At 35.9% G+C, this 16,661-nt stretch overlaps 1 protein-coding gene and 1 long non-coding RNA gene across 2 annotated transcripts in view; one reads left to right on the forward strand and one right to left on the reverse strand.

Annotated features, from left to right (window-relative positions):
- Positions 1–9,346: 9,346 nt before the first annotated feature.
- Positions 9,347–16,661, reverse strand: part of LOC119473580 — a 158,032-nt gene continuing 150,717 nt past the window's right edge. Inside the window, exons 3-4 of the long non-coding RNA XR_005202788.1 lie at positions 16,013–16,133; positions 9,347–10,070 (exon numbers count right to left, since the gene is read on the reverse strand). This is a non-coding gene — a long non-coding RNA (uncharacterized LOC119473580). The remainder of the gene's footprint in view (positions 10,071–16,012; positions 16,134–16,661) is intronic.
- GPR33 (G protein-coupled receptor 33) lies at positions 14,012–15,264 on the forward strand. The gene has a single exon (XM_037744188.1). It carries the CDS (start codon positions 14,043–14,045, stop codon positions 15,057–15,059), a length of 1,017 nt encoding a protein of 338 aa, XP_037600116.1. The 5' UTR covers positions 14,012–14,042; the 3' UTR covers positions 15,060–15,264.

Here is a 16,661-nt window from a genome sequence, read left to right on the forward strand (position 1 = left end):
ATAGTGATCTCAGAAACAGATTCAGACTTACATTTAAACTTGACTTATAAGATAGGAGACATTGTATGTCCTTGAAGAAAGGGTGCTTAATTCAATAAATGTTGCTGGAATACTGAAACAGAAGTGTTAGTAGATCTCTACTTTACACCATACATAAAAATTATTTATTGAAAGACTAAAGGTGAAAATGTGAAAGGAAAAAGTGTAAATTTCTAGAGAAAATAGAGGAAACTATTGTTTGCATCAACTTAGAAAAGAATTTCTTAAACAAGAGAAATAGGCATAAATCATAAAGGGAAAGATGAATAAATTCAATTTTATCAGAATTAATAATTTCTTAAAATATTTTATGTTTAAATTTTTTTATTACTGCTCCTTGCAGAGCAGGGTTTATGCATGGGCGGTATACCCAGAGTAGCCCAGAATTAATAATTTTTGTTCATCAAAAAATATTATTAAAACATTAAAGGACAAGTAACAAAGTGGAGAAAGATATTTGAAACACATATGCTTAAGTACTAATATTATACACACATATACACACACGTAATAAATGTGATGTATAAAATCTCTAGTAATTCAGTCATAAATTGGCAAAGAAGTTAAAAAGAAAATAGGCAAAAATATGGGTAGGCATTTTACAGGAGAGGAAACATAAATGGTTAATAAATATAAAAAGATGCCCATCACGGGAACACATGTTAAAATCACAAAGCATATCATTTCCTACCACCATGTTCACAAAAATTAAAATGGCTGGTAAGCCAGGTGTTGATTAATGTATTTCTTTGCTAGGGCTGCCATAACAAAACCACAGACTGGGTAGACATTTATTTTTTCACAGCTCCAGTAGTAGTACAAAAATCAAACTGTAGGCAGGGTTGGTTTCTCATGAGACCCCCCATCCTGGCTTGCAAATGGCTACCTACCCACTGTATCATCACACACACAGAGGTGTGCACCTGAGGAGAGAGGTATCCAGGGTCTATTCCTCTTTTTATAAAGGTATCAGTCCTATAGAGCACCCTTCCTTATGACTTCGTTTAACCTTAATCACCTCCCTAAAGAAACTATCTCCAATTACAGTCACACTGGTGATTGGGACTTCAACATATGAATTCTAGGGGACACAATTCAATTCATAACACTAAGGATATGAAACAATGGAAACTCGTAATTTCCTGGTGCTGGTGGTGGGGTGTGTGTGGCATATTGCTTCAGCAATTTTAGAAAACATTTTCATACTTCAACCAACAACCACAGTATATACATTATTCTTAGCATACAGAACATATTCTAAGATTAGCCACATGCTCAGTCATAAAGTAAATCTCAACAAATTCAAATAAATTGAAATCATACCAAGCATCTTTTCAGACCACAGTGGAATAAAAATATAAATAAACAACAAGAGGAACTTTCAAATCACACAAATATATGGAAACTAAAAATTTTGCTCCTGAATGACTTCTGGGTAAAAAAAAAAATAAAAAATAAAATAAATTCTTTGGAAAAAATGAAAATAGAGACACAACACATCAAAACCTCTGGGATGCTGCAAAAGCAGTGTTAAGAGGAAAGTTTATGGCATAAATGCCTACATCAAGATGATAGAAAGCTCTCAAGTTAAAAATCTAACATCACACCTAAAAGAACTAGAAAAACAAGAGCAAACTAAACCCGAAACTGCAGGAGAAAAGAAATAATTAAAATCAGAGCACAACTAAGTGAAAATAGATTTAAAAAAATCATACAAAGGCTCAAAAAAAACAGTTGGTTTTTTAAAAAGAATAAGCAAGCTTATCAGACCACTAGCTAGAGAAGCAAAGAAAAAAGGAGAGAAGATCCAAATAAGCACAATCAAAAATGACAAAGGCAACATTATTATATAATCCCACAAAAATTATATCCTCAAATTACGATGAACATCTCTGTGAGCATGATCTAGAAAATCTAAAGGAAATAGCTGAATTTCTGAAAACATATGACCTCTCAAAATTTAATTATGAAGAAACTGAAACCCTGAACAGATCAATAACAAGTTACTAAATTGATTCAGTAATAAAAAGCTACCAACCAAAAAAAGCCCTGCACCACATTGTTTCGTAGTCAAGTTCTATCAGACACACAAAGAAAAGCTGGGACCAATCCTACTAAAACTATTACAAAAAATTGATGAGGAGGCATTCCTCCCTAACTCATTCTACAAAACCAGCATTATCCTGATTCTAAAGTTAGTCAAAGCCACAACAAAAAAGAAAACTACAAGTCATTATCCCTGATGAACACAGATGCAAAAATCCTCAACAAAATACTACTAAATAATTCCAGTCAGACAGCAGAAAGACAATCAATTCACCATGACCAAGTGGGCTTTATTCCTGGGATGCACCATTGGTTTCAAATAAGCAAATCAATAAACGGGATTCACCATATAAACAGAATGAAAAACAAAAACCACATGATCATCTCAATAGACACAGAAAAAGCTTTCAATAAAATCTAACATCTCTGCAAGATAAAAATCCTCAACAAACTAGGCATGAAGGAACATACCTTAAAATAATGAGCCATTGATGACAAATGCACAGCCAACAGCATAATAAACAGGCATAAGTGGTTAAGCATTTCCACTAAGAACCTGAAAAAGACAAGGATGTCCACTTTTACCACTCTTATTCAACATAGTACTGGAAGTCCTAGCCACAGCAATCAGGCAAGTGAAGGAAATAAAAGACATCCCCATAGGAAAAGAGGAAGTCAAATTGTTTCTCTTTGCTGATGATATAATTTTATAACTGGAAAAGCCTAAATATTTCACCAAAAAGTTTCTGGATTTAATAAACGATAATAGTAAAGTTGTAGGATACAAAATTAATTTACAAAAATCAGTAACATTTCTATACGGCAATAACATTTATGTAATCCCATTTACAATAGCCACAAAAAGAATAAAATACCTAGGAATATGTCTAACCAAGGGAGTGAACGATCTCTACAAGGAGAACTGCAAAACACTGCTGAAAGAAATCATAGACAACACAAACAAATGGAAAAGCATTCCATGCTCATGGATTTTCTCCTAGGATTGTTATAGTTTGAGGTCTTACATTTAAGTCTTTGACCCATCTTGAGTTATTTTTGGATATGGTAACAAGTAGAGGTGTAGTTTCATTCTTCTGCATGTGGTTAGCCAGTTATTCCAACACTGTTTATTGAATAGGGAGTTGTTACCTCACTGCTTATTTTTGTCGACTTTGTCAAAGATCAGTTGACTTTGTCAAATATACAGCTTTATTTCTGGGTTTTTTATTCTATTCCAATCCACACCAGTCAGAATGGCTATTATTAAAAAGCCAAAAAATAACAGATGTTGGCAAAGTTGAAGAGAAAAGGGAATGCTCATACACTGTTGGTGGGATTGTAAATTAGTTCAGTCCCTGTGGAAAGCAGTTTGGAGATTTCTCAACGAACTAAAAATGGAATTACCATTTGACCCAGTGATCCCATTACTGAGCATATACCTAAAGGAAAAGAAATTGTTCTACAAAAGACACATGCAGTTGTATCCTTTTCATAGCACTAGTGACAATAGCAAAGACATGAAATCAACATAGGTGCCCATCAGTAGTGAATTGGATAAAGAAAATGTGGCACATATACACCATGGAATACTATGCAGCCATAAAAAGAATAAAATCGTGTCCTTTGCAGCAACATGGATACAGCTGGAGGCTATCATTGTAAGAGAATTGACACAGAAACAGAAAACCAAATACTGCACGTTCTCACTTCCAAGGGAGCTAAACGTTAGGTACACATGGACGTAAAGATAGAATAGCAGGCACTGGAGACTCTAAAAAGTGGGGAGGGAGGGAGAGGAAAAAGTTAAAAACCTCCTCCTTGGGTACTCTGTTCACTATTTGAGTGATGGGTTTAATTAAAGCCAAAATCCCAGTATCACACAATTTACTCCTGTAGTAATCTGCATGTGTACCCACTAAGTCTAATTTTTAAAAACAATTAAAAATAAATAAATTAATGAGCAAACAACTTACTATGAAAGCATTTACCACCAAACAAACAAACAAACAAAAAACAAAATAAAAAAAGAACATTTTGACAACGCCTGAAGGGTTAAAGTTGTGCATGGCTTAGCAAGAACCATGACATGAGCACTTTTTGGCATGAGTATTTCATAAATTTGCTAGATTTAGTAAATTAAAAATGTAGGCCACCTAGTTACACTTAATTGCAATGATATTACAAAGTAAATTTTAGTATAAGCATCTCCCAAATATTGCATGAGACACAGTTATATTTTAAAAATCATTTATTGTTTCTCTAAAATTCTATTTTAATTGAGTGTCCTACATTTTCTTTGGCAACTCTAGAAATTTATTTACAGAAAACATGTACCAGATTGCTTACTGTAGCATTGTTTGTAATATAAAAACAAATGAACAAACTGGAAACAACCACTCATTTGTTAACTTGACACTGTGAGTAAAAAAGCAAGTCACGGAAGAAATATACATAGACTGATTCCACAGTTCTAACTTCAAAGTTCTATAAAGGAAATAATTCATTTTTAAAGATTGATTAAATGTGGGACTACAATGCAGCTATGCAAGAGGAAGATGAACACGAAATTCAAGATAGCAATCACTTCTGGGAAAGGTGAAGCCTCAGACATGATAGGGAGGAGCACATAGGGTGCTTTGACGGTGCAGCTACTATATTATTTCTTTTGGACACATAAGCTTATATTTTGTCAGGACTTTTTATAATTTTTTACACTCATATTCATGTGTATGTGTCTGTGTATATGCACATATATTTGTATTCTTCTGAATGTTTGAAACAACTTTATAAGAAATGAAACATCCTATTTAATGAGAGTTCAGTACTTTTTTATTTCTGAATGAATAAATTTAATTCAAAATTACATACATATAATCCTGAATTATATGTATATACATATATCTGTATATAATTCTGAATTAAATTTATTCATTCAGAAATAAATGAAATATTATATATATTTTTCATTCATTCATTTCTGAACTAACATATGCTGGTCCCTGTTCTAGGGGGTTCATCCTACCTATTCAGAACAACATTTCTCTAATTAATCCTTCATTTGTTGCATGGATCTGGCCCATGCCTGGTATGGAGAAAATGCTTATCAGTGATAATTGGTATCATGATCACAAGTCTCTGAAGGGTAAGTAGATTGCCTTAGACAGCATAGTTAATAAATTGTGAATCCAGGATTGAACCTAGGCTAGATTCCAAAGTCCAGGTCTTTTTCCCAGTAGATTTTTACGTGTAAAGCTTTCTACTCTAAGGGACAAAAACCTCCTCAAGCGCTCCTTGTTAGTTAAGTTGAACTTTTATATTCAGTCACTAAATGTATTACATTATGGAAGGATAATAAAATAACATAGGGATAGAAAATACCAGAGTGCATTATACCTAATAAGGTTAATTACTGCTATGTTGATTCTTTTGTTTCCATATCTGTGCCTATGTGTATAATAATGCAAAATATAATTCTTACTATGGGTCATAGTAAAATATTTGCAGACCTCTAAAATGGAGAAATTATTTTTTCCTCCTCATTACACTTTTTCTAATTTGCTCCTAATTGTACTTTTAACAAGACTAAAAAATAGAAAGCCAACACAAAGAGTATGGACGTCTGACAGTTGCCCTATTAATAATTCCAATTATTAAAGGGTCCCAAACTGACTTCATTAACTCTTACAATATTCTCCGTCTTGCTGAATGGCCGCATCAGTTCACACATAGAGACTGTATTCTATCTTCCTGCATTGTCTTCACCACTAGTTGACTTTTTGGGCTGCCACAATCATTGAACCTCTTCAAATAAGCCTGTCAAAATAGGTCTCTCAGTCCCCTGTTTTTGTTTCCGTTTATCTTTTAATCATTTTAAATTGTGCCACCTCGCTATAGAAGACTGAACTTTCTGAAGGGCACATTTGATAGTGTTACTCCTCTGCTTGCAGCTTTAGAAGTTTCCTTATGTTCAAGATGAAGTTCAAACTCCTTGGCAGTACACAGAATCCTAGCCCCAGCCTGTCTCCGCCCACTTTGTAACATTTCCTTCACTCCCTCTCCAACAACTGGCCACTGTGGACTGTCTGCAGTTCCCCTAGTGTAGCATACCCACTGTCATCTCGACTACTGAGTGCCTGACCTCAAGTCTCTTGACAAGCCCAACCTAGGTTAAGATGCTCTGCACTTTTCTTTTTCACATCACATGAAGGCATTTGAATTACATTTCCCGGTTTACTCATCTCTACCATCGTTACTGGCCTGCAAGCTCCTTGAGGTCATGGACAGATGTTGGTTCACTACATCATCGCAACACCTAGCCCAGTTCCAGACTCACGGTTGATCTGGGATTTGATTGAAAAAATTTATAGGCAAATAAATTCACAATGAATTATAAAAAAATTAATTCTGAAAAGTTTTGGATCAGATCATCTGTAACTAGTTATTCAAAACTGATCTCTCATTAGGCAATTTTTGTGAATATGCACCCTTCAATGATAACAGCAGTTTTGAAACAGTGCTCAGAGGTATATAAATAAACAGTGGAATTACACAGTGGTGGGTTGTTTAATCTTTTCTGGAATCATACTGATCCTACCAGTGGATGGGGGACTTTTCCATGGTAACATTCCTCCGAACACAAAAGATCTCTGCACTCTGAAAGCAACCACTCAGGGATGCTACTCCTGCCAACTGCAAGTTCTGATGAGCTGGAACCTTGGATGGAAAACAGTGCCCATAGAACAAGTGATACCTAGTGTTCTATTTATTGATGAGATGAAAAGAAGACACAAACCGTGACTTGTATATCTCTGCATTATAATCACTGCCACAAAAGACTGGTAAACAATACCTGCTCTAAGCAAGAAACCAAATACAACAAACATGTTCTTTATTTTTAAATGATGAAACAACAGTAAAGTCAACTGACTCTGAATTTCCTTCACCCTCCTCAAAGATTCTGTGCCTCCCACTTGCATAAGAATTTACAATTTAGAAGGGTAAATATTGGATAAGTCTAACACACTTTGAAACACCCAGAATTGCTGATACTCAAGCACTAATATGAGTACAGGGAGGCAGAAAGAGATGACATGTCACTAGAAATCTATTGCCATAGCTTTAATGCTCCAGCATTAAAAAGATAGCAAAATAGGAGGCACAGTGAAGTTTATCCAGTAATTAAGGTGATTCCAAGTGCCCAGAAACCCATAAACTTAAATACATGATTTTAGACATATTCAATTTGGATGCAAACCAGGAATAAAGGTTTTTGTGATGTAGTAAATAGCTGGATTGTTCTGTCCATAATTTCTAGACTTCATCACAATATTGTGGAAATGGTTGGAAGGAATCATCACATAAAGGCTCTATGAGATGGGTTACCTCTTTGTGGGGTAAAGTCCATAAACTCTGAAAAAGAAATGAAGTAATTCATTTAACGTGTGTGTATAGAGTGCCTATTATGTGTCAGACAACGTTCTAGACTTTTCAGATATACAGTGAGCAAACAATGCTTTCAGCCCTCTGGAGCTTATATTCTAGTTATTCAAGGGGGGAAGGCAAGACAGTAAGAACATAAGAAATTAAGAGTAGATGATACAGTATAAATCAGAAAGTGATGATACTATGGCAAAAAAAAAAAAAGAATAAGGAGATGAGAGCAGGGAGATGGCCTGCTATTTTGAATATACTGGTTGAGAAGTTGCCATGGAAAACAAGAGTTAAGTGAAAAATGGACAGAGGTGAGGGAATTAGCCACGCAGATGTCTGGAAAGGAGCATTCTGAAGAGAGTAAACAGCTAGTGAATTTTCTATTTGTTGTAGGAACAACAGGGAGGCTAGAATGACCAGCATGGTAATTAATTCACTGGTTAAGCTAATGCAATGAAATCTTAGGTTTATCAAAACAGAAACTGATTTCTCCTCACATAAAGTCCAGTGGGAGAAGAGACAGTAACTCTCCCCTCACTCAGAAGCCCGGGCTGATGGTGGTTCTGTTATTGTCAACATGTGACTTTCAAGGTCACTCTGGACATTGATATCCAATAGGTGGTAGAAAAGAATAGAAAAGATTTCAAGAGGTGTTAATAGGCCAGGGTTAGGGTGGCAAACTGTCCTTGTTTTCTCAGCATTGAGGGATTCCGCCAGGATGTGGGGCTTTCAGTGTTAAAACCAGGACAGTCTGAGCAAACCAGAATGGTTGGTGACTGTAGGCTGGGCCTGGAAGTGCATCGTGATGAGCCACATGCCGTGGCCAGAAGTCAGCTACACAGTCTTACATGATACAAAGGGGCTTAGAAACTGCAATCTAACTGAGTACCAGAACAGAAGAAGCAAAGTCAGACGAGAATGGGGAACAGACTGCAAGGGACAGACCATTGGAAGGACCTTGTGTTTTATTCTGAGAAGAAATGGCAAGGAAAGGATTAATGTTTTCATTCTTGTACTTTTTAATTTGATAACACACATATCATTTTTTAAATACTAGGCAGTCAATATGAATTTATAAATATATAAGTAATTTAATCCTCTTAACCTTACACAAGTACTTTTATTTTACAGAGGAGGAAACTGAGGGACAGAGAGGCTTGCTAACTGCCCTAAATTTTTGGACGGCAGGTGATGAAGCTGGCATTCATTCCAGGTAGTTTGGATAAAGGCTTCATGCTTTTAATCATCACAAATATTGACCACCAAGATAATTTCCAGTGTTTCACAGGATCCTCAGGAATGGAAGCAATAAATGTGACTTGTCTATTATTGGCCCTTCACATCCAAGAGCAGCCTTCCCTCTTTTGTATGTGGTCCTGTCATTCCCCAAGGTGAGCCCACCCTCCCCATTGATATCTCTTTTTCAGGGGATTGATGGCCAAAATCAAGAACCATGGTGTACAGCTTGTGGTGGATGGAACAACAGAGAAAGAAGAGGAATACGATACTTTTACAACAATCACAAAGGCTTCTGCCCACTACTGACTGCCAATATCTTCTTTCTTTTCTTTCTCCTTATTTCACATCAGATTAAGTTATTTTATATAAATTTAGGGGATATAAGTGCGGTTTCGTTACATGAATATATTGTCTACTGGTGAAGTCTAGGCTTTTAGTGTAGCCATCACTCAAATACAAATTACACTGAACCCATTAAGTAATTTTTACTCTTCACCCTTCTTCCACCCTTCTGAGTCTCCAGTGATAATTATTCCACACTCTATGTCCATGTAAACACATTATTTAGCTCCCACTTACAAGTGACAGCATGTGGTATTTGACTTCCTGTTTCTGAGTTACTTCATTTAAAATAATGCCCTCCAGTTCTATCCATGTCACTGCAAAATACATGGTTTCATTATTTTTGGTGGCTGAGTAGTAGTATACACACACACACACACAAACACACACACACACCACATTTTCTTTAAATTTTCTTGCCCAACTATATGGAACTTTTGCTTTAAATTCATGTAGATTTTGCTTTATTATAATTTACTTGAATATAATTTCATAATTTAGGCTCATGCTTTCATGAATGTTTTAAATAATAGTCTCTAAATGTTGGAAAACCCTGCCATCTGCTAGCATATACTATTGGTTTGAAAACAAGGTAAAGTAAGCTCTGTTAGTATGTTGAGTAAACATTCATTCTCTCTCACAACCAAGAAGTGTTGAAGACGTTGAAAGATAAATATAATACATAGTTCATTTTCCAAATAACCTTTAAAGAATGAGATGCTCTGGAAAAAAATCATGTTGATAGCAGTGTTAAATACCAGCAGATGGAAAAAATATTTCAAAAACAAACCAGACTAGGGCAAGACAGTCAGAAACTCAATATGAGCAACAAAGAAAAAAGCATACTAGTTTTGGGATTAGGAACTGGGTAGGAAACAGATCTCCCTGGGAGCTGGTTGCAAAATGATTAGCAAGGTCAGATTATACTTCCAATCAAGTTTCCAACAGGTACATTGATGGTTTTCAGTTGATCTCTGCAAAAAAGAAAAAAAAATTCATTTAGCAATTTTTGTCATTAGATAAAAGAAGTGTGTTTATATATGGAAAATAAAGCAGGTTCATTGCTGACATAATTTTTTAAAATAAAATCATGGAAATTCACCTCTTGTAAGCTTGAATATTAATAAATATTTTGAATAGGAGTGTGGAATTGCTGAAACTTCCTTCTGAGGACTGAACTGAGTATTTAATTACTTGGATACATTGGCAGCATTGCAGGGATATCATTAGTGTGCTTTAATCTCATTCATAAATTAGGAGGAGAATGCCTTTCCAAACCTGATTAGTGAGCTATGGACTTGGCTTCATGGTGGACAGTAAATCTAATGAATATAAGAATATGCTTCCTTTTATTAGTGTATTATTACCAGAAAATAAAGGAATTAGAATAAATTAATGGAGCTTATAACATTAATGAGCTTCATGTAAAATGAAATTTATTGGTAGCTTTTAGTAACCAGGTACAAACAAATTTGCAACAGGAGTTAAACTGTGCAGCCACAATTTTCTGATTTCAGACTCATATTCTGGGGAAAAACAAGATGTTTACATAAATCTCAAAATTCTTAGTCTCCAAAATAAGAATATGTCGGATGATATATTGAGGTTGAAATAAATGATTACAATTTATATTTATATGTATTTAAAACTTTTTAAATTATTATATATTATATTATATTGCACTGCTATCTTTATATACATATATATAAACTCTGTATTATATTGCACCATTTATATAACTTAACAACATTATAATACTTATATATAATCTGTAAATAATGAAATATACATATATTTGGATCAAGTTCTCAACATTTTAAAGCTGATAAGGCATATAATCCAGAAAATGAGGAGATACTGAATGTCACATGACACCTTTCTTATCTCTATACATTGGTATCTTTAGCTACTTTGATGTGAGAATAAAATAAGTAAATCATCCCAAAAGGGGCAAGAGAGTAACAGCTAATGTAGAAACAGTCCTGCTCAATACAATGATACAAAACAGTTTTTGTGCATCAGCAGCAAGTGATCCAGGTGCTTTAGCGCACACCTTAGCCTATCTCTGATTTCAGTGGCAGCTGTGGGCACAGTTTGGTGGGAGCTCAGACACACACTGACAGTCGGCCACATCCACTCTGGCCTCAGTCTTTACTACTTTCCACACCTCGGTCTTCCCTAAAGCACTTTTCATTTAAAAAAAAAAAATGATAATCGAGGAGAGAACAATTAAATGTCATTGTCTAGCACATTTGTTTTGTTAAGGAATGGGTGTTGGCAACAATTAGGTATTTCTGGTTTAACAATGTGGGTATGAATAATTTATTTTTATTTTATGTTATTATTTTTAGAGACAAAGTTTTATTTTGTTGCCCAGGCTGACATGCAGTGGTATGATAATAGCTCACTGCATCTTTGAACTCCTGGGCTCAATCCTCCCACCTCAGCCTCCGAAATAGCCAAGACTACAGTGGCACACCGCCATGCCCAGCTATATATGTTTTTAATATGTAGAGACAGTGTCTCACTATTTTGCTTACACTGGTCTCAACCTCCTGGCCTCAAGCTATTCTCTTGACTTGGTTTCCCAATGTGCTGGGATTACAGGCGTGAGCCACTTGCCTGGGCTGGTATTAATGGTTTAAATAAGAAGCAAACATAAACTGCAGGCTCCAAATATTGTTTAAGTGAGCACACAGCACCCTTTTTTTTGAGGATTAACCAGGTAATTTCAAATTGAACTTTTAATCAAGAAGGTAACTTGTGAGTGCTATTGTTTTTTGTAAGTAAAATGCAGGAATAGACGTAAGTGGAAAACACGGTCAATTTAAGACAACACCAATAATGTATTTGGAATGAATGGTTCTTCCAGAAAATGAATCAGTTGCAAAATCCAACTAGCTGATTGTGCATGTGCACAGTGTAGCTCTTCAACATTGCTCAGCTTAGTATGGGAGCCATACTGAACTTTAAGGATGTGCCCATCTTACACAACATAATAGGCTCCTTGAAAATGACTTAATTGTGTATAAAAATGAACATCCATAGAAATATATATGATCTCCCTGATACAAACTAAAGTAAGAATTTGCATTTTGCATCAATTCTCAGCCTGTTCCAGAGAACCTAGCAGCAGTAGGACACTGACTATACTTTTGGAATCACCAACCCTGGTGATTCTAAAGCAGTAAAGAGTAACACCTCTATACTCAACTGGCTATGAGGGCTTTATAGCCTCACTCGCAGAAGAGATGATGTTGGTTGAGTCCGTCTGTCTTATTTGTTCATATTTTTCATTTTCTGTGGTTATATTTTAATCTTTCTTTTATCTTTGGCTTTTTGCATTTGCACACTGTTGAGTGGGAGACAGTACCCTCTATTTTGGAAAAACAAGGCTCCTCTTTTTTATCTTTAGTAAGCCGTGCTTCAGCTGTCTTTGTCTGTGCTGGACTTACTTTCCAAGTGCACCTCTAACTTCTGGATTGAGCTCACTGCACTTTTGTTTAGTGATACATTTTGGGTTTCACATAATACTCAGGCCTGCTAGTCTTTGAGGGATCCACCAAGAGCAGCATAGCTTTAGAATCATGATCTCACCCAGAACACATTTTTTTTGTACTTGTTAGTCAACTCGGCCATCCCTACCACTCTGATGTCCACAAAGCCAATTTCCAGTTGTTTCCAAACAAGGGCCTCAGGTCTTTGGTCCTGTTCAACCAATGTAAGGTTTGTATGTAAAGGGGAAAAATTAGGCTGTAAAAATGTAATTTTATAAAGAATTTCATTTTAACAATTTTGGTTATTACTAGTAGTAATAACTATTGATTCCAAACTTACTCTTTACTAAAATCTTTAAATGTGTTTTCTCATTTAAATTAACACAAATAATGTTATGAGATAGAAATGATTTTTGAATTTGGTAAATATAGTTTCATAAGTATTTTTAACAATTCTTAAGTTGATCATTTTCCACAGATCACATGAAACACTACTTCAATCCGCTTGTATATTTTGATATTCTAACCAATACCTTCACTTCAAAAAGTAAACGTTATAAGTATATGAACTGTAGATGGTAAGGAGATAGGTTTCTCACTGTGGAAGAGAGAGTTACACATAAGTAATAAAAGCAGAATAGAGAGAACCTCATAATACTGGATTAGAACCAGGGACATCAGTATGAACTAATATTTATCTTAATACTTCTATAAATGGATAGATACAGAAATAATGATAAAGGTGTGAGTATACATAGGTCAGTATGTATGCATAAACTGGTAGTTCTGCCAGCTCAGAGAACCTACAAGCAGTAAGCCCAGTAGCAATGAGCATCCCAGTGCCCAGGTTTTGGTTTCTAAAAAGAATTCTCCAAAAAAAGGAACCAGGGCTCCTTGGAGAAGTCTCTCATTCTAGGACTAGGACAGAGAAAGTACAAGATGATCTTGGAGCATCTTGTAGCACCCGAAATGAAAGAAGTGCTCAAAAAACAAGAGGATGGAGCACGTCAAAGGGACACAAGAGCCGTCATCAAAGAGCTCCCAATGACTAAAGCAGAAATAATTCAGGCAAAAAAGAAACAAATGATGCATTTCCAAAAGAATAAAATAAATATGAATCCATAATGGGTTTTTTTTTGTTTGTTTCGGTTTTTTTTTTTTTTTTTNAATTCTCCTGCTTCAGCCTCCTGAGTAGCTGGGATTACAGGCACATGCCACCATGCCCAGCTAATTTTTTGTAGTTTTAGTAGAGACGGGGTTTCACCATGTTGACCAGGATGGTATCGATCTCTTGACCTCGTGATCCACCTGCCTCGGCCTCCCAAAGTGCTGGGATTACAGGCGTGAGCCACCGCGCCCGGCCAAAAAATTACTTTTTAAACTTTTACATTTAACTTTTTCTTTTGCTTTTTCTGGTTATTTTCACTGTTTCTGACTCCACAGGTCATTATGGATCTGATCAACTCTACTGATTACCTGATCAATGCTTCTACTTTAGTAAGAAACAGCACTCAGTTTCTAGCCCCTGCGTCAAAAATGATTACTGCCATTACTTTGTTCATTTCAACGATAATTGGCACCATCACCAATGGCCTCTATCTATGGGTGCTAAGATACAAGATGAAACAGACTGTCAATACTCTCTTATTTTTTCATCTCATTCTCTCATATTTTATTTCAACATTGATTATACCATTTATAGCCACCTCCCAACTTCAAGACAATCACTGGCATTTTGGAACTGCCTTGTGCAAGGTCTTCAACAGCATTTTGTCTCTGGGGATGTTCACCTCTGTTTTCTTTCTTTCGGCCATCAGTCTTGATCGTTACCTGCTCACTCTTCACCCAGTGTGGTCCCAGCAGCACCGAACCCCACGTTGGGCTTCCAGCATCATTCTGGGAGTCTGGATCTCAGCAGCTGCCCTCAGCATGCCCTATTTGATTTTCAGAGAGACACATCATGACCATAAAGGAAAGGTGACTTGCCGAAATAACTATGCTGTGTCTACTAACTGGGAAAGCAAGGAGATGCAAACATTAAGGCAATGGATTCATGCAGCCTTTTACATCAGCCGCTTCTTGCTGGGCTTTCTTCTGCCTTTCTTCATCATCATCTTTTGTTATGAAAGAGTAGCCAGCAAGGTGAAAGAGAGGGGCCTGTTTAAATCCAGCAAGCCCTTCAAAGTTATGATGACTGCCATTGTCTCTTTCTTTGTGTGTTGGATGCCCTACCATATATACCAAGGCTTAATTCTCATTAAGAGCCAGTCACTACTTTTAGAGTTGACTCTGATATTTACAGTGCTAACCACTTCTTTCAATGCTATCTTTTCTCCCACACTTTACTTATTTATTGGGGAGAACTTCAAAAAGGTCTTCAGGAAGTCCATTCTTGCTCTGTTTGAGTCAACATTTAGTGAGGATTATTCTGCAGAAAGGACACAAAATCTAAATTCAGGAGCCTAAATTTAAATTCTAGATTCTTAAACAAACATGCACTCTGTCAATTATACCACTAGAGATATACCTTTTGCTTTTGTATGCTGTAGTCCCTGTATTAGAGAGATACCTAGGCTGTACTATAGTTAGATCTCTGAGTAATAAAAGGGCTGCAAGAAACCAAGCAATTTGCAAGATCATGTTGCAAATGTGATTTCTTTTTTTTTTTTTTTTTTTTTTTTTTTTTTTTTTTTTTTTTTTTTTTTTTGAGACAGAGTCTCGCTCTGTCACCCAGGCTGGAGTGCAGTGGCTCCATCTCTGCTCACTGCAATCTCCACCTCTTGGGTTCACGTGATTCTCCTGCCTCAGCCTACCAAGTTGCTAGGACTACAGATGTGTACCACCATGCCTGGCTATTTTTTTCATTTTTAGTAGAGAAGGGGTTTCACCTTGTTAGGCAGGATGGCCTTGATCTCCTGACTTTGTGATCCACCTGCCTTGGCTTCCCAAAGTGCTGGGATTATAGGTATGAGCCACCATGACTGGCCCATAGCGATTTTTTAAATGATTGAATAAATAAATGCATTGTAGAGAAATAATATATTTTCCTTAAATAATAATTCTGAAAACTATAGGTAGCTACTCTCTCCTTTTCCAGGAGGCAGATCTTAATCTCTCCCCAGCTTGAGCATGGACTGGATGAACTGGCTTCAGAAGAATAGAGTATGGAATGGAATCAGTAGTAATCTCACAGTGTAGAAATCTGGCAAACATTGTGTTAACCAAGTAATCAAAGTTAGCATTGCTATGTTATATCATGTTGATATCAAATACCTCTTCAGATACCTCAAATACTTCTGGACATAACAGAATGAGAAGGATACCTCACCTCTGATATTCTTTCTAAAAACCGATATCATAGTTTAATCGTATCAAAATGCACCTGACAAACCCAAATTGAGAGACATTCTATAAAATACCTGAGCAGTACTCCTCAAAGCTGTCAAGGTCATAAAAACAAATTGACTGAAAAACTGTCCCAGAACAGAGGAAACGAAGGAGACATGAGAACTGAATGCCATGTGGTGCCCTGGACTGGACCTGGGAACAGAAAGAGGACATTAGTGGAAAAACTAGTGAAACCAAAATAAAGTTTGGAGTTTAATTAATAGCATTGTATCATCACTGGTTGCTCAGTTTCAGCAAATAGAGCATGGTAATGTAAAATGCTTACATTAAAGGAACCTGAAGTGAAGAGTATAAGGAAAGTGTCTCAATTACCTTTGCAATTTTTCCATAAAAATATTCTAAAATAATTTTATCTTTAAAAAAAGCAAAGTGGAGAATTAGGATAGTCGTTTCTGTCAAATATCAATTTTCCACTAGAACAGTGATAAGGTCTTCAAAGTTTGCCATGATACCTGGAGGCATTACTTTCAAGTAAGATGACGAAAGTTAACCCATTTCAAATCAAATAATTTTAGAATATCTAGTATATTCAAAAAATGCTAGATCCTCTCCATTTTAATTATAGGTTTTTTTTTTCTTTTTCTTTCTTTCTTTTTTTTTTCTTTTTGCCTTCACAGAAGCTTTGAGCAGCTGAATAAAGAGTCATGGGGAAAGTGCTCT

This window comes from Cebus imitator, unplaced genomic scaffold, assembly GCF_001604975.1.
Source record: "Cebus imitator isolate Cc_AM_T3 unplaced genomic scaffold, Cebus_imitator-1.0 Scaffold9, whole genome shotgun sequence".
NCBI lineage: Eukaryota > Metazoa > Chordata > Mammalia > Primates > Cebidae > Cebus > Cebus imitator.